General features: G+C 35.0%; 1 protein-coding gene across 1 annotated transcript in view; it reads left to right on the top strand.

Moving 5' to 3' along the window:
* The window catches only part of LOC136033488 (tyrosine-protein phosphatase 99A-like), a 177,175-nt gene that overhangs the window by 105,303 nt on the left and 52,141 nt on the right, over positions 1–19,731 (top strand). The window contains exons 6-7 of the mRNA XM_065714236.1: positions 5,448–5,635; positions 14,264–14,378. Coding sequence (XP_065570308.1) covers positions 5,448–5,635; positions 14,264–14,378 — 303 coding nt within the window. The remainder of the gene's footprint in view (positions 1–5,447; positions 5,636–14,263; positions 14,379–19,731) is intronic.

Raw genomic sequence — 19,731 nt, 5'->3', positions numbered from 1 at the left:
TCACAGTTAAGATATTTGAGCCAGATTTTCCGTTTGGACCACTGTAGGGCTCCCAAAGTTCACTTTACGTTGTCAGCCACTACAAAGTCGTAGCTAAAGAAGAGCTATAAATACTGGACTTACCAAAGTGGAATATTGAACCTGTACTCCTCCGTTCAACTAAAATAGCAAGACATTATTCCAGCTGCAAGCCGGAGGGGTTATCTTGTTGAAGCTGTAAGTGCTATTGGATGCACATGTTGTCCAAAGGTCTAAAGTAAGGCCATGAAGCTTTTGCAAAAAGACAAAATCCTAGCCTAGACCAGGTCTATAGTTATTAATATTGAATCCCCAGGGCAAGCCAGGATTTTTGGGTATATAGATTTTATTTTCAAAACTCATTAAAAAGAAATGTGTTTAATATTTTAGCAAGTCGACCGTGCTTTGTGTCAAGACTGGAGTCGAAACCAGACTTTAAACATCTGATGTTAAAGCTTTCAGGGTCTTTTTCAGGGGAGGGGATAATACGAATTTTACATTTTGTGCTGGGAGTAGGTGGTATTATTTTGTATCCTGGTTCATGCAAAATAATCTCTTCTAATGCTTTGATATAGCCCCAGGCTAAAAAAAAAAATTGAGGTATCATAATATTTTTAACATTTGATTTTTCCTTGGCGTTTTGTTCATAATGACAAGTAATGCTAATTTGAAAAAAAAAATTGGAAGCTTTTGTACATAGCCTAGTGTTATATCTAGGTATTAAGGAGAGGGAGGGGCTTTACGCAATTGCGCCAGTAGTGAGTACTATATTTACAAAAATAGTTAAATAGCGAATCAAATAGTATGTATTTTTCGCTATTTAATTTCTATGTTATAAAGAAATGTTACCCATACTCCTCCCAGGGTCCAAGAAATGTTACCCATACTCCTCCCAGGGTCCCATTTTGAGAACTGAAATCTTACAATGTGGGTGGAAATCCAAAAGAATGACAGCGCTGCCCTGATTGCTCCCAGAATAAGGACGCAAGAGCAGCTTCAATTCTTCGGCTATCGAGCCCTTTTAAAAAGTCAGAAATCAGATCTCTTTCTGATTTATTACCATCATTTAGTGAGAAATCTATGCAACTTTTCAATCTTACTGCTTAACTATTCAAATGTATACCTATAAATGTACAGAATCATCATTTTCATCAAAATGAAGGTGCTCGGCGGAAGCTGGCAAAGAAAACCTCCTGTCTATAATAACTTGTTTATGACAAATGAGCCGTGATGTATGGCTCCTTGTCAATGGGTTAGATAACTTTTTTTTATGCACTAAGCCCCTATAAAAATTCGCGTTAAATGAGAAACAAAACTCATGATATCCATAATAAATCAACAAAAAATCTGTTCATGTGGAAGATTATTTTGTCTGCTTCTGTTTAGGATAATATGAAAAAAACTTCGTTTTCTTAAAGAGTTAAAGAGGCTGCGTCCCAAAGTCGAACCTTAAAACGTACAGGAATTGGGAGAGGCAGATGGGGGGCTGCCGCCCCCCAAACCCCCGCTTTTAAAGACTCTTTTGTACAGGTTTTTTGTTGTGGGGGGGGGCCTAACCCCCCGCTCTTGGCATCGGAAAGGCCCTCTTCTAATTAACAAAACAAAAAACCTGTACAAAAGAGTCTTTAAAAGCGGGGGGTTTGGGGGGCGGCAGCCCCCCTACTGCCTCTCCCAATTCCTGTACGTTTTAAGGTTCGACTTTGGGATGCAGCCTCTTTAACTCTTAAAGAAAACGAAGTTTTTTTTCATATTATTTCTGCACGTTTTTCTACAATCCATGGTGGATGTAATTTAATAATTCCTGTACTCCTCGTACAGGAATTAGGACTGCCTCTCCTAATTCCTGTACGTTTTAAGGTTCGACTTTGGGACGCAGCCTCTTTAACTCTTTAAGAAAACGAAGTTTTTTTCATATTTTGTGAAAAAAACCGCCCGATAAGGGACTTAAAGCCTTGACCTTAGGATTAAAAGTCCCACGCTCTACCGACTGAGCTAACCGGGCATGTTTGAAGTCGAAATACCTACATGTGTATAAATATAACTTTTAAATAACTTTTAAGAATTTCAAAAATTAATTTCTAAGCTAGAAAATCGGGGGGTTAAGATTTTCCGACGAAAATTTCCAGGAAAATTACTCGGAGAATTCCGCGTCGAATGAGTCTTCGTACACCCAGATCTGATGTCGGCTGTGACCTGTAGGCGTGGCAGAAAAAAAAGTGTTTCCGTCATTTTTCTCAAATAAAAATTTTACGGATTAAGACAGAATTTTTCGAAGCTTTTAGTCGGTCTCACCATGTCGAGCTGATCATTTTGATATACTTGAATGTTGAAATTCGTAACTTTTAACAACAAAAAACTTAACATGGGCTCTTATGGGGAAATGGGGTTTTTCTAAGCTAGAAAATCGGGGGGTTAAGATTTTCCGACGAAACTTTCAAGCAAAATTACTCGGAGAATTCCGCGTCGAATGAGTCTTCGTACACCCAGATCCGGTGTCGGCTGTGACCTGTAGGCGTGGCAAAAAAACAAAAACAAAAGGAGAACATGAACATTAAGTGGCTATGCGTGGTTTCTGGAAAACAGGGAAGGAGTTATCGGATCGAGCTGAAATTTCGCGGATAAGCTCCTGGGCCCTACGGGACCTTAACTTGTGAATTTCAGCCCGATCAGACAACGTTAAAGGGGGGGGGGTTGGGGGGTCGAAACTTTCGGCCAGATTTTCCCCATGAAGGAAAAGTCGGAAAGGGATGAAATTTGGCAGGTTCCTTAGTTGGAGCTCGTGCTACGAAATGCATCCCTCCCCATCCCTCTGCGACCACTGATCGAAGATCGCTTAACATTGTCTTGGTTCGCCTCTTTAAAGAGGCACGAGTGTGCCTCCTTGATGAGAGTTGAAAAACTTGTGTTCCCGCCTATTAAAAGTGGCTGCTTTTGTCCTGCTAGAAGAATATTCGGAATAATTCTTGTTTTCTTTTTGTCTGATCGATAGATCTTGTTTTGTGGCCAAGGGTTTGCTCTTCCAGATAATTCGAATGAATAAGCCTAACATCCAATTGCTTTAATTACTGGCTTCAACATTGATTCAACATTTGGATACAAATTGTTTTGACTTCGAGAATCTGCAACTCATCATTATGAGGGGAGGGGCTAGGGTTCCAATGTTTTCTTTCTTTGAATTGATTAAAAACAGAGAGGAAATCTTGGTTTTCTTTACTTATTGTGTTATATTTTGTAGATTATATATCGATTATATATTGTAATTTGTATATTGTATGTTGTAATTCTATACTGTATATTTGTATATTTGTTTACTGTATATTGTAATTTGTATATAATTTAATATTATTGATTATATATTGTAGATTGTAGACTTTGTAGATAACAAATTTGGTAAATGTTCTAATGACACTCCTCCCTACATCCCAAAAGTATGTGGACTATTATGGACTCGCGAAAATACTTTGATCGTGGAGCTGACTATTTTATAATTAGTCTCAAATTCATCATCAATAGACGGAAGAATGCTCAAACCTGGATCAAATCTCAAATCTGAACACTTTGGGGGGATAGAAGGGTAATATTTCTAATATCGTCCGACTATAATAGTATTTCAAAGTTTCCCAGATAATATGACATGAATTTTGCACTCAGAGGGCAAGTTTTAGTCCCAGGTTTGCTGGACCAGTAGTATGGGATTCTTTACCAACGAGTATAAGGTTATCAGAAAATGTTAGCGAGTTTAGGAGTAGACTGAAGAACCACCTTCTTGGGAGAGATCAATTGAATTATTTAAATGGGATGGCTTATTGTCTTGTTTTTTAAGTAGGATTTTTTCCTCTCTCTCTCTCTCTCTCTCTTTCTCTTTCTCTTTCTCTCTCTGTCTTCTTCTTCTTCTTCTTCTTCTTCTTTATTTTCCTTTTGTTTTATTTTCCCACTTTTTTGTCTCATTTCATTTCATATTTTTGTTAACGTTGTTGGTATTTTTGTTCATTGAATGTTTTTACAGCCACTGCTAACAAATCTTTGAATTTCTAAAGTGGCTGATGTGGTTCTTTTGTATATTGGTGATATGTAATAAAAGTGCTTCTCTCTACAAAATAATAAAAAAAAAAAAAAAAATTGAAAAGCATAATTTCTAATTAATTTTACCTAAAAATGCAAAACCACTTGCCACCTTCAGAATAAATGGCGGTAATTTTCAATAGCAATATGTTTTGCCAATAGAATTTTTGCATATGCGTATCAACTTTTGTCTATTAACATTTTTGCAATATTTTTTGCATATGGTGAAGTCTCACCATAAAGAATACAGATGCATGAATGGGGGGGGGGCTTATTAAATTAGATTGCAACATCATTTCAAGCAGAACCAACATTTCAATTTTCTTTTTTTCATAAGTGGTATATTCCTTTTATTTATTAAGAACATTTGCAAAGTACTCATGGGAGATTAAACTTGCTATTGATGCTTAATTACATTCGGGCCAAATCGTTTCCTAACAAAAATCTTTGTCAAAAAAAAGCAACAAGATAATAAACAATTTTCGGCACTTTTTTCTGTTGACGATGCGAAAATTTGGCAATTTACTTTTGCTTACTTTGAGACTGTACGATATCGCAGCAACCTTGGCCCAGTGCCTTGCCGTACCTGGACTTTTTTTGACCCCGGAAACATCACTGTTCTTTCGATTCTCCTAAAACATTTTCCGTAATTTTGATTTAATTTTCTTTTGCAAGTTGTAACGTAGTGATCCCCCTTCCTGAAATATATTCCCCATATATGCCTTCCTCCGCTATTTAACTAAGATTTTTCCAATTAGCCCCTTCTCCACGCTTGGCCAGAACTTATTTTAGACTTGTTTGCATTTAAATTTTTCAGAAAATCAACCTTCCCGATATTTTGTATGAAAGCCCTTTGTTATGTACACAGAGGCGATTTGTGAGAATTGTTGTGAAAATACATTGAAGGATCCCATATTTTTTGGACTTAATGCACTTTCTGGGCTCTTTTGCACTTTATATGGGCTCAAATTCTCTCATACGCATCTCCCAAAATTTTGCCATTGTGTATCTGATTTAAATCTGTTGAAACAAGAGTGAAACTAAATGCCATTTTACAAGTGTTTGATTCTAACCAGAGTAGGGTGCTCTTGTGATCTAAATAGGCTACCCCAACATCTGGTGAAATTACAGGTAAAAAGGGATGTCCCAAACTTGGAAGGCCTGCGTAAAGAATGAGGTGAAATATGTGTCTCTTAATGCAATGTACTGAATGAGTAATCTTGTTCGTTCTATCTTTTTTTTTATCTAGGTATATTTCAAAATCGATTTCTATCCCTTTGCGTCTTTTATTTACTTCAAATTCTATAGAGGAAAGTAATCCTTCACTTTTAATATCTGGAAAGGCTAATCTTCTTTTCTTTTCCAAGTCCCGGATGGAAAACCTGTGATTACCTCCGCTTATAATGTCAGTTCAACTTCTATTCAACTCGCTTGGAGAGCGCCAGCCAAAAATACACTCCACGGGGAATTTTTGGGATATCGACTTGCCTACAGAGCTCGTGATGGGGATACGGATAGCGTTGAAGAAATATATATCAGGGACCCTTCAATTGAGGTAATTATTATCACTAGAACTTTTCCTCAGATCTTAGCTTTTACGGCTGGGAATACTGAATGATGTTTTTCCCTGGAGAACATCCATTGGATTTCAGACTGTGGTATGGGCTTAAATATTATTTTTTTTTCTTGATAATAATACGGTAATACCACTAATAAGTAGAGAGAAGGTAGGAAGCCTCGCCGTATTTTAATCCCGATTCTAAACCAAGATGGGATTCCTAAAAAAAATGGTTTTTCTCGAATGTATAAGGACATTTAAAAAAGTCTTAAAAGTTAAATATTGAGGTGTTTTCGAGCTCTTCGATAGTCAAATCGAACTCAACGAAAATCCAAGATTTCAGTACTGTATAGGTTAATGTACCCAATTTTATGAATACAAAAATAAGTATAGACAAAGTTAGTCGTAAAATTGATGCATCCCATTTCCTTTCGCAGAAATAATAATAATAATAATAGAAAAAAAAAAAAAAAAAAAAAAAAAAATCAGTGTTCCTTTCGAATCCAAGAAAGTGGTTCATTTTAGGCTTGTTTCGTCTGGTGAACCAATCAACGTCAAAGTTTAAGCAAATTCAACGCCAAATTTGTTCCTAAAAATTCTTAAAAAAAAAAAAAAAAAAACGAAACGAATCACCTGTGCCAGGTGGGAGATCAAAAAATTCTAAAATGTGAACTATGAAAATTCTCCAACAAGCACCGCCTTTATAAGGACTTACTATCTAACGGAGGCAGGCAACTAACGCTCCACCGGTTGCCTTAGAGTCTTGGTTTTGTCCCTACCCGACTTCTTTTCGTCCCTTAAGATTAAACAACAAGAGGTGGTAATAAGGGGACCTTAGAGAACATTAAGGCGACTGCGTCAAGTTTACTAAAGAACCTCCATGTAATGGGCTTTTGGGACGTATTCTCATCAGGGTTGCCACTATGGTCAGTTCTTAAAGTGCAACATTTGCCCAAATTTGTGTGCCACGCAGTGATTTTCGGTACAACGGAAAAAAATTGACTTTAACAGTGCTAAAATAGTACTTTCGTGCTACAGGTGGCAACCCTGATTCCCCTGCGTTAGGAGAAGTGTGTTTCAACAGGAAGGATGTATTTTAAAGAATACTGGGCAATCTTGCGAATTGATTGAATCATTTTCCTAAAATAACGTGGGTGCAATATTTTCTGGGCAGATCATGTAGGAGATTCTCCGCTTCAGGTAATTAGTACCACCAGTTTTTTTTCATAGCATTTATGGCCATGATACTGAAAGATATCGTTCCCCGGGGAATTTTTATGGGATATATGGGACTGCAGCATTTGTTGAAATGTCATTATTTCACAATATTAATGAGGCATCGATACCAAGCTTGAAAAAAAAAATACCACAAAACGATCAGCGCTAGATAGCGTTGGGGGTTATTTTAGACACTAGCGCCAGCTTCGACTCTTCCAAGTTACACATATTCTTATACTGTAGTCCTTTTTTTTTAAAATGAATTTCGCTATTTATTCAGAAACATCTTTTTCTGTGCAAATGGTGGTGATTATCTTGTCCATGGCCTATTCACGGTAATCCGCATTGATTTAAAAAAAAAGATAATAACTGAAGGCTTTGCGTAGGATTTGTTGTGGAGAGTAGAAATAATTACCCATTTGGAAATGGGTGAGGAGGATGAAATTCTTCCGTCGCTAAGGACCATCAAAAGAGGATTAATTAGTATTATATGCTTAAGTATGAGGATATTAACATGTGTCGCAATGCAAAAAATGAAAAAAATTACAAATTGTACTTTGGTCTCACCCTCCTTTTACGGGGAGTTGAAATTACTGAAAATATATAACAAAGGTGATGATTTGTAACTATTCGACGAAACTATGACATTTTTCCCAGGCAAATGTTTTTTTTAATCTTAAGTGTTAATGGTAACAAAATTCTCTTAGTGCCCGTGAGAATAGGAGGCACAAATAGGGGCCTATTTCTACTAATTACTGTCGTCACCGAGCCAGAGGTAGAGTAGGGGTAGTGTCTGGACCATTCCGACCTGCTGATTTGTGATTTTAGAGGAAAGGAGTAGTAGGGGCATAAATAGGGGCTTGCTAATGCTAATTACAGTCACCGTCTAGCCACTGACCGTCCTACCCACTGTCTGATCACGAGGACAGGTGTTTTGAGGGAGTTCGCTCCCGACATCGGATGAACTGCTATGTTCATTCCTGGAAGGTCGATATCCCTAGACACTATGAAGTGCAAACCGTGGCACTAGAAAAGACCTCTCGGGAACAATATGAGATAAGGGAAAGAAGTCCTCTTGCTACTACCGACTCTGAAGATCAAGCACCTCTTGCCATTCATGAGTGGCCCAAGATGGGTGTCTCCACCTCTCTTTTGAGCGACTAGTTGATACTGGCCTAAGTTCATAAAGAGCTGATTGGCGGGGTTGTTGAGAAGGGTACATCAAAAGTGAACACCTTGACGCTACCAATGAAATTTTTTTTAAAGTTATATTTGCTCATGTACCTCGTACCACAAGATAAATTAGTAATTAGTAACAGACCGGAAATGTGATAAATAAGAAGTAAATCATAAAAAATAGCTCAATTTTATACTTAATAAATTGTCAACCACATTATGAAGTTTTCTATTTATGAACTTGCTATTAAATACAGGTTCTTTAGAAAACACTTGTTTTTTTCTGCTATTGTTTGGATAGAAAAATATACATTTTCCCTTTGGAAGGGAATTTACTGCCCTTGAAGCATACTTGGGAGTGTAGAAAACAATAACTGTACTTTTGCTAATTATTCAAACATACTTTAGAGGGAAAAACTAGACTTAACATCGTGAAAGAGACCCGAGGGACATAGTCTTGGTCTCAGGAAATAAACGGGGAAATAAATTACAATTTCCTAGTGCTCATGCTTGTGAACTACCAGTAAGTTTATATGATATATATATATATATATATATATATATATATATATATATATATATATATATATATATATATATATATATATATATATATATCTCGCGTTTCCCGGGTCGACGCTCCGCGTCGTTTACCGAAAACGACGCTCCCCCGGGTCGTTTCGGGGGGAGGGGGCAGTTTCCCCTCCCCTACAATAATTTGGATGTAATAAAACTATTTATAAAAACTAACTATTTATAAAAACCGTTTATAAAACTAAATCGGGATATGGATCCTTCTTGCCACCCAATCAAACAGTTCGTGGTAACGAACTGTAGTAAGGAGCGACCCGGCTCAATAGTAAACGAAACTCTAAAAAACGGAATTTCGATGCTAAAAGATATATCAAAAGAATCGTATTTTTCTGCTAATTTTAAATATATAAGTTTCATCAAATTTAATCTTTGTCATCAAAAGTTACGAGCCTGAGAAAATTTGCCTTATTTTGGAAAAAGGGGGAAACACCCCCTAAAAGTCATAGGATCTTAAGGAAAATCACGCCATCGCCTTCAGCGTATCAGAGAACCCTAGTGAAAAAAATTCAAGGTCCAATCTACAAAAATGTGGGATTTCGTATTTTATGCCAGAAGACAAATCACGGGTGCGTGTTTATTTGTTTGTTTGTTTGTTTTTTGTTTGTTTTTTCCCAGAGGTCATTGTATCGACCAAGCGGTCCTAGAGTGTTGCAAGAGGGCTCAATCTAACGGAAATTAAAAGTCCTAGTGCCCTTTTTAAGTGACCAAAAAAATTGGAGGGCACCTAGGCCCCCTCCCACGCTCATTTTTCCCCAAAGTCAACGGATCCAAATTTTGAGATAGCCATTTTGTTCCGCATAGTCGAAAACAATAAAAACTATGTCTTTGGGGATGACTAACCCCCCACAGTCCCTGGAGGAGGGGCTGTAAGTTACAAACTTTGACCAATGTTTACATACAGTATTGGTTATTGGGAAGTGTACCGACGTTTTCAGGAGGATTTTTTTTTGGTTTGGGTTTGGGGTTCAGGGGAGGGGGCTATATGGGAGGATCTTTCTTAGGAGGAATGTTTCATGGGGGAAGAGAAATTCAATGAAAAGGGCGCAGGATTTTCAAGCATTACTATTAAAAAAACAAACAATGAAAATATAAACACGAAAAAGTTTTTTCAATTGAAAGTAAGGAGAAGCATTAAAACTTAAAACGAACAGAGATTATTACGCATATGAGTGGTTCTAAAAATACTTAAGCATAAAGAGCGAGGTATATAGGAGGAGATAAATACTTCGCTCTTTATGCTAAATTATTTTTAGTAATTTCAATTATTTCTTCTACAGTCTTTCTGATTCAGGGGTCATTCTTAAAAAATTGGTACAAAACTTAAGATTTAGTGTAAAGAGCGAGGTATTAACGAGGGGACAAATACCCTCATATATATAATAAAAATATAAGAATATAAAAGTTTGTTACGTAGGTTAATTCTTAAGTTACGTATATTTTTTACTAATAAAAACGTTCGTTAAAAAATAAAAGTTCTATATGCCTTTTTAAGTAACCCAAAAATTGGAGGGCTTCTAGATCTCCTTCCCCACCCCTTATTTCTCAAAATCGTCTGATCAAAACTAAGAGAAAACCATTTAGCCAAAAAAAGAATTAATATGAAAATTTCATTTTAATAATTTATGTACGGAGAGCCAAAATCAGACATGTATCAATTCAAAAACTTTCAGAAATTAAATAAAAAAAACAAGCTTTTTTATCTGAAAGTAAGGAGTGACATTAAAACTTAAAACGAACAGAAATTACTCCGTATATGAAAGGGGCTTTTCCTCCTCGACACCCCGCTCTTTACGCGAAAGTTTTATATTGTTTTAAAAAGTAGAGTTGCGAGAAAGAATCAAGCTTTAGTGCAAGGAGCGGGGTGTCGAGGAGGAAAAGCCCCTTTCATATACGGAGTAATTTCTGTTCGTTTTAAGTTTTAATGTCGCTCCTTACTTTCATTTCAAAAAACTTGTTTTTTTTTTATTAAAAATGCTGGAGCCACAGCACTGACCTTGCATTGGGAAGACGTTTCTGCATTCTTTGTGGTGACAACAGGGATATTGTTTTTGTAAAATTCTTAATTTTGGACATATTGAAGTTTAGGCAGTTTATATTCTTCACTTGGGTAGAATATGGACATTGCAAACAAAGTAAACAAATATATATATTAATCTCGAATTTAGGCAAGGGAGAAACAAATTTTATTTTAAGTCTAATTTTAATTACTATTTAGGCTGTAATAGACCCTTAATTAGTATTAAATTAAAAAAAAGTTTCTTTTTTCAACTGACAGTAATGAGTACCATTAAAAGTTAAAACGAACTTAAATTATTACGCATAGGAGGGAGTCGCCCTTTCGTCAAAACCTCGCTCTTTACGCTGAAGTTCGAATTTTGTCCCAATTATTTAAGAATGACTCATAAATCACAGAAACCGTTTAATTAGAATAAATAGATCTTTTAATAGCGCTAAAAAACTTTAGCGTAAAGAGCGAGGTATTGAAGAGGGGGCTACCCCCTCATATACAGAATAACTTATCTTTGTTTAAGTTTTAATGTGACTCCTTACTTTTATTTGAAAAACTTTTTTTTTTCAATTTAATTTCTGTTCGTTTAGCCTCTGTTCCAGAAAATTTGGATTCCATTCGGAAAATTCCTTGGAAAATTCCCTTCCCCGTGAAATATTCCTCCATGGAAAGATCCTTCCACGTAAGATCCTGGTCACCCCTGGGGGGAAAAAGCAACAAATAAACACGCATCTGTGATCTTTCTTCTGGCAAAAAATCTAGAATTCCATATTTTTGTAAATAGGAGCTTGAAATCCCTCAAGTATGGTTTTCTGGTATGCTGAATCTGACAGAGTGATTGGCATAAAAATCACTTGGTGCTTTGGGGTGTTTTTCCCCTTTTTCAAAAATTTAGCAAATATTCTCAGGGTCGTAAGTTTTGATGGGTACTATTAAGTTTGATGAACTTAGGATATTTAGAATAAGCATCAAAATTCGATTCTTTTTATGTATGTATTGTTATCAAGACTCTATTCTTAGAGTTTCGGTTACTATTGAGCCATATCGCTCGTCACTTAGCCTACAATTTATTACCACGAACATTTGATAATAGACTATACTATATTTAGAGGCTATTAAACAGAATAGTGATTTTTACGCTTGCTCTGGGATACTATTTAGAAGTTTGTCTAATGCCAGGTAAAACACTTCATTGACTAGAGATTATCGTTGTTTCCCCCCTTATCAATATAAACAATTTTCTCTTTTAAATGTCAACAATAATTCTTTTAGTTTCCCGTAGTGCATTCCTATTCTATGAGTAGTTTGTTTTCTGCTTTCCATATTCCGCTTTCATAACTTGTCATGGAAACTTTCCCGAATATCTAATTAGAAAGTTACTCTCTCAAGATGTAAAAAATTGGAAAACTTTGTTGATGCTGATCAACCAAAGAGTTACTAAGAAACGTAGAGGGAATTTAGCATTCAGTGTGAAACACTGGAAAGTAAAAAATAATTAACGATACAGAGACCCAAAATAATAGTATAAACAAGAGGAACTTATATTTTACACCTGAAAAAAAAAGAGAAATGAAAACAAAGAACTTTTTTTCGAAGAAAAAAATTACGGAAGATGCAATGCTATGTGAATTTTGATATACTGTGTGATATGAATTAAAATTTCATCAATGATGCTTCTTTTTAAATTCATTCCTTTTAAAAACCAGTTGGAAAATCCTCTGTTTATTCGCCAATTCAAAATATCTCCCAATACTTGTTGTTTCAAAAATGGTCACTCAAATAAAGCCACACTGACCTGCCATAACATAAAGAAAAAAGATCAATTTGATTGTTGGTCGTTTGCTTGGCGAATGATCTTTTTTGCTAGCCAGTCAATACCAGTTTCCTTCGGGAGCAGTCTTAAGTTTTTGGATTTTTTTTTTTACTAATTATGGGTATAGGTGAGTGATTTTGCTTGTAATTCTTCTAATTTCGGCTTTTATTATTTTTTTATTCATCTTTGAATTTTATTTTTATTGATTTGTTTTCTCACGTTTATTCTTCGCGTTGTTTTGGTTTTCTTTGTCTTTTTACATTTTTTTTGTATTTTCCTTGAATTCTTTTTTTTGTAATGAACAAGAGAGGCGATTGTTCTCCTGAAATATTCGTTTTGTTTTTCAATATTTTTGTCTGGCCTTAGAAGCTCCCATTTTTTGATCGTTTCTTCTTTGTATTAAATTTTAATCCTTAAAATACTTGTCAGCCTTAAAAGTTGAATTGAGTGACTAATTTTAGCTTTTGATTCTCAGTTGATTGATAAAAAAAGGGAAGAAAAATTTGCCATGAATTACCTTAAGATTAGCCTAAGATAATTTTAAAAAGTTAGATTCCTAGTCTCCCCCTTAAAATTTAAGAGTTGAATTTGACATCGTTAATCTAAGGATACGAGAAACCTGTGTTCTCAACTCCCTCTACTACCCAAAAGAACTACTACCAAATACCTTACTGGCAAGCATAAAAAGAACAAAATAAATAGTGCTTTATTTAGGTATAAATTTTGGCGAGTTTTTGCTACTCTTGTATTGCTCACGAGCGATGCGAAGGAAGTAGTTGTCTTCTCTCGTTGTTTCCCCTGGTACCCAATAAGGATGTTTATCTTATGTCAATATTTTTTTTTTGTCGTACATTTGCTAAATGTTGGAATAATTTTTTTGTGACCTCATTTTGCTTAAACTGACTAATATAGAAATTCAGGCTATGTAAAATTAATGTCGAACAAGAATTTCTTCCAAATAGGGGTTTTAAAAATGGGGTAACAAGAATAGAAGAAGGGGGTTGGCACGTATTATAAATTTGTGGTATTTGTAAAACTTCTTTTATATGTATTTAAGACACTAGAATTGAATTTTTCATTTTGTATTTAAGCTACTTGAACAAAGGGGTTGGGATGTATCATGAATTTGTGGCATTTGTAAAGCTTTTTTTTATGTGTATTTAAGCTACTTGAAATGAATTTTTCGATTCATATCTAGTTCTTGGGCCAATTTGCTTGCCCCCCCTTTTTTCTTTTAAAATGGTTTTCTTCTGGCTTTCCCCCTAAAGAAACCTCTGGCTGCTCTCAAGGCTCACTCTCCTCTGAAGATAAACTTCAGATATATAGTTAGTATACATTTAATTGCATATTAATGAGCAATTATGTACATTTCCAATTTTTAATGCTTATAACTCCTAAAAATTTTTAATGCTTAAAATTCCTAAAAGTTTTTAATGCTTAAAACTCCTAAAACACTTGACAACTGCAAAATCTAAATTGAATAACTTTATTAGTTTTGTAGTTTCTATTAATTGATATTAGAAGTTCATGGGAAGAAGGGCTTCATTTACCGAAAAATTTGCCTAAATTACTTTCTAGCTTCCAAGTTTACAACTTAAAATTCAGCAGTCTAGGTTGGTATTAAAGTCTACTGATTCAACGCTATTAGTTCTCAACCCCTGCCTCTCTTGATAAGCCTCGTATGAACACTTCACTAATAAGTGTGAAAAGAATTGAAAAATATGTTTTTATTTTATTGTAGATTTTGACAATTTTAGTTCTAATTAGGAATTAAATATTATAGTGTCTAAGAGCTTATAAAGGGTTCTATTTTCAGTTTTACACAATTCAAGATTTGGAAGTTTTCAAGGAATATATAATAACGCTGCAAGTTTTCAACCCAGAAGGGCTTGGGCCACCAGTCACTACAATGGTGTTCACTGATGAAGGAGGTATGCCATTCTATCCTTTGTCTTAAGAAATGGATAATTAAACTGGTTCGGATTTTGAAGTATTTTTACTAGATAGGGGGATGCAAGCACATGAGTTTTGAACAAAATTGTTAATTGACAAAATCAAATTGGGATATATGAAGGAAATAAATTCTAAATAATCATAGCCCATTAGAAATAAAATGACATAACCTTGAGAGCAAAACTGTAAAATATTTCAGCTCAAATAAATTTAAAACTGGGCCCCACCCTCCAAGATTAATCCAAGTGATTACCCTTTCAATACAAATGAAGGTATAAAACACTTTCCCGACCCCCCTCCCCCCCCCCGGAAAATTTCCCTGATACCTTATCTTCCGTAAGAGGCAAACCAGTTGGAGGTTAAGCTTCGGATAAGTCTGTTACAGTAATTGAAAAGGAATAATGTTATTTTTTGTCAAATTTAGATTTACGATCTCCCTGGAAAACTTTCCTTGTATGAAAACATGTCCTCCTATTAAATTTATGTTTTTTAACACAACGTCTTTCTTATTGCCCCATCACAAGTATCCAGTTTTGTATCTTATAAACTCAAAGGTAGATTTTGATCAAAATCTTGGTGGGGGGGAATATGCCAAGTTCGCCAATAATAGACCAAATTGACAAGTTTATTTAAAAAGAATGAAAACAGAAATAACCTGGTATGAGGGCACCAGAATAAAGCTTGGATGAAAGGGAAGGGGGAAGTTCTCCCCACCTCCCTTCTGGATTCGCCAGTGTATAAACTATTATTTTTATCTGAAAAATTATTACGGTTGTGTAGGATAACCATTCGTACAGCCGGTAAATATATAATTGCGAAAGCCAGAGGCGTCTTAGAAAAAATTGATAATCCTAGTGAATCCTAGTGAATTAAAAAGAGAAAAAAAGCAATGAATTAGCAAGAAAACTAATGATGATTCATTCATAAATCATTTCTACAATATATCATATTTTTTAAGTTAGAATTGGTTATATTTATTCACCAACTCAGGCTGGCATGTCAAGAGAAAGGGTGGAATTCAAACCATGCCCTCAGAGTCTTAAAGAGTTTTGTAATTTAACCTATAGCTTTCTTCATTTTTGCACGTTTTGCCTTTGAGATTACCCCCATCCCGCCTCTCTTTAGCTCTGTGGTATTAAAATCTGCTGATATTATGAAGATAAAGACCCCCCTCCTTACTATAATTCAAATATACTAACGGTAATATTTCTTCAGTAAGTTCTACCTAATTTAAAATGTAGATGCAACGTCCTGACCTCAAGAGATTATTGTCCCAGATTGATCCTTTGTGGCTTAAGATTCTAGGGGCAGAGGCGAAACTCCAGAATTTTTATTGAGCGGGCAAGAGGGTTCTATATCCGGATGATCAAGGGGAATGGTATATATAATATGTTTTCTCCATATTATTGGGGAGGAGCAGCTGCCCCCTGTTCAGAGGAGTAGGCTATCTTCTGCTTGAAGTGTATTATGACACTGTGTTAGGATGATAAATAACAATTGAAACTTATACATCAGCACTGACAAGTCCTCTTGTTTGAATGTCTAAAATTTGTTTTCCAAAGCTTTAGAATGGCTTTCTAAGTCAAGGCTTTGCCATTAATCATCTTTGCATCAGAAGCTGCTAGATTAGATACAGCAACTACAGTAGAAGAGGAAACTACAGCCTTTAGTAATAGAATGTTTAAGACGTCTTAAAAAAAACTGTTTGATGACAAAAATTTTTCATGTAAACCTAATTCAGGAATAATTATATTGTGTAAATTTGTTTCAATAGTAAAGTTCTACGCGAAAATAAATTTTCCAATTTTTTTAAAAAAGAGAGCCTTGTATCTCCTAGAGATTGTCAGAAGATCAAAGTAAACAGAGAACCATGGTAGAAACCCTTTACTGGAGACTTGGAGCCTTGCCCATCTTGAAAATGAGAAAGCCATTATTTCGCATTGGTAGGAGTGAAGACACCCTTTGTTTTTTTCTTCAATAAGTGACAAAAAAAAATATAACGCCACCCAACAATAATATTACAAAATTTCATTGACAAAATAAAGTTATCCGCATCTGCCTTACATATTGCCAATAGTCTTAATAGTTTAAAGGATATTTACTTATATGCAATGTCCCAACTGAAATTTATGCTTAACCATTTATTAGTTTGAGTAAATTTATGTAGTTCTATAAATAGTGTAAGTGACAGTGTTTTTTCGTCTTCTTCTTTTTTGGGCAACTCTTTTGCATAATACTACCACCAGATTCAGAACTCTGCTGTGTCTTGCTGCAGCTGAGTTCTAACTCTTGATCCCGAATTACAAAGCTGAGGTCAATGCCGCATTGCCACTACAGGTGTTTTTCAACTGAACTTTTTCTAACAGTGCCATCAGTGATAAATAGGTATACGCCTTACGTAGATGGCTCTCAAGTATCAAAACAAACATGGCGTGTTATTGACCTGTGTTGATTTCCTGATATTTAAATGTTTTTATACCCTAACCATGAATCTCGACCATTATATCGTTTTAATTTTTATCTTAAATAATTTCTCTATCAGTTTTGGCCTCCTGCTTCCAAAAGGTTTGTTATTTAGGATCATTTGAACTGGGTGCTGCAGTGGCTTGCTAGTAGGTCTGGTATTTAGGCTAGGCCTGCTTTCATTCTTCTGACATTTCTCTATTTTTCAACCTTTCGATGCATCACTAAGGATTGAGGTTAACTCCCTTAGAGTTTCATTCACCGAACTCAACTACTTTTCAAGATAACAAAATGCCCTGGACTAGAATTTTACAAATCTTCTGAACCTCAAAAGTAGGCCTAACAAGAAATAGATATATTCTTAAACTACCAAAAATTCCTAAATTCGAAGGGATTGTACTCTAGCCTACTCTGAGGGAAAGGCTTAGAATAGCTGCTTTCCAGAAGGATGCATGCTAGAACTGAAAAGATACTTTTTAGACTACCAATTTTATGATCATCATTATGATTTTGTTTTTGACAGTTCATTTCCAGTCCCCTGCCTATGTAGCCATGGGCTACACACAAAGCAATCATTAGATAAAAACTGTAGCTATTGATCCTTTATTTTAGGCTGGCTATCTTTTCAGCATATTATATTACTCAGTAAAATTCTACTTTATTTACTTTGGCTATCATAGAAAGGATGTATGTTAGGAAAATGAAACTCATTAGTAGAACTGGGGCCAAAAATATTCTAGGAAGGTATTAGTAAGCTTCCATGTTAACCCTCTTCTGATTGCTAAGTCTTAAGACTATTTCAGATCAAAATATAAGAATTATGGTTTTATGTTTACAGTTTTACATAGCTAATCTTTAAGACCAAATTACTGTCCCTTTGGATCTATTTAGCTAAAAACTCAGTAAATAGATCTTTCCTTCTTTTTCATGTTACTAGGCCTACTTTCATCACCAGGCAGTTAGTTTAAACATTTTCAACATGCCAGATAATAATAGACTAGTTCTGATAATGATGTTTTAGTGATTTCATTAGCACTACTTGCATCCAAGTGAATGCCCATTAGATCTAATGGTCTGAAAATCCCATTAGAGTAAGATTGAATTAGAATAGTATTAGATTGTTAAGTCCTATTGAAAGTTTGACTAAATAACATTCTATGTTAATTTCCTGCTATTGATTTCTTTTTCTCTGTTTTTGGTTTTGAAAAATGCAATTCCTGTTATTTGAGGAGAATTTCAAGCTATATTAATGGGTTTTTATAAAAATTTAGGAAATGTATTTGTGGACCTTTGAAACTTCATAAATTGGGATTGGGTTAAGTGTGAAGCTGAAATCTGTTTTGTTGTACTTCATTTAGGCAGAAGATCTATTTTGAAAGGCTTCACTTTTATAACACAAAGATTTTTAAAGGTCAGAGACCTCCAGAGAGGGAAAGAGTAGAGGTAGTTACTTCAAAATACCTTCCAGGGACATATTTTAGTACATAAACCCATCCCTGAAAGTTTCATTTTCATAACCTAACCCCTTTCCAAGATAGCCAAAAGTAGCTAAAGTAGGATTTTACCCCATTTTAGCCTGAGTGATTTTGCTGAATATTGGATGAAAAAAAAAGAGGCTAAGCTACTGTGTTAAATGAGTTAAAATATGAATCATATTAGTTCCTTGATTTTTATCTAGGTCACATTTATGTCAATAGAGAATAATTTGATATAGTGAAAATTTTTAATAATTGTTTAGTATTAATATAAATTGCAAATTTGTATCATAATTATACAAGGGCCAGAACCAAGGTATGATAAGCTTATTTTGGTGTTACTTGGTTGTTCTACATTTGTTTTTTCATAGGCATATATTTTTGGGGTGATACCTAGCACAGGGATACCATAGGTATTTTATGGTAGGTGTGCCATTTGCCTGGGTAGAGAATTTAAAGTGCTAATACCCTATAGGCAAGTGTGTATTCTCCTGATGAGCCCTTGTGTTGGGTTGTTGCCTCTGAATTTTTTGTCTTTTTTTTATTGTTTTTAATGTTTGGTAAATGACAACTTATACTTACTGACAACACAACTGCCTGTCCATGGATTATTCTTTATGGTTGATTGTGTATGGCTATGCTGTTTGACCTATGTGATTGTATAGATGAGTAGAGTTAAGGCCTCATTCAAGTGCTGATTTACATTAATCACTAATGTAGGAAAACAGTCTTCCTTTCTCCTTCTGTCTTCCTTCCTTTTTTTTGTGTTTGTGCTGTTACATTGGTGATTTCTCTTTTCATCATAAAAATCTGACTATACTCTATATGGCATATTATGAAGCCTGGGCACAATTTTGTCAAAATCCTGGGGGGGGTGGGCAAAGTTGGAGACAATTTTCCCAAATCAAGTGAGAATGACGGTAAAAACTAAAAAAAAACTCGAAACGATTTGCTACCATAAAGGTACTATAGAGTTACTTTATAGAAGGCTACTATATAAAGACAACTTCTACTACTAAAAAGGTAAATATTTACTAAAAAACTGATCTGTTTCTGTTGATGCTGGAATTATGCAGTTTTATCTTATTTTTGACAACATTTTGGAAGAAACTAAATTTCAGGAGGGGGGAATCAAGGTCTGGAAGGGGATGGTGCCCTCCCCCCCCTGCCTGATAGAAAATCACGCCCCTGTTATTAAGTTCTATTTTTTGTATTTATGGTAGCATTATCTAAGACCATTGGAAGAAGGGGGAGGCTGAGAATAAATAGTCAAAAAGGCAAACAAAACCATAAATATGAACACAAAATTAGCAATCTATAAACAGGCCTTTTTTGGTAATGCTCCTGTGCCTCTTCTGAAATAAATACTGTAGCTTAATAAAAATAGTGGTAT

This window comes from Artemia franciscana, chromosome 1 (genome assembly GCF_032884065.1).
Source record: "Artemia franciscana chromosome 1, ASM3288406v1, whole genome shotgun sequence".
NCBI lineage: Eukaryota > Metazoa > Arthropoda > Branchiopoda > Anostraca > Artemiidae > Artemia > Artemia franciscana.
The sequence above is the reverse complement of the archived record's forward strand: the minus strand, read 5'-3'. Positions and strand labels throughout refer to the sequence as shown.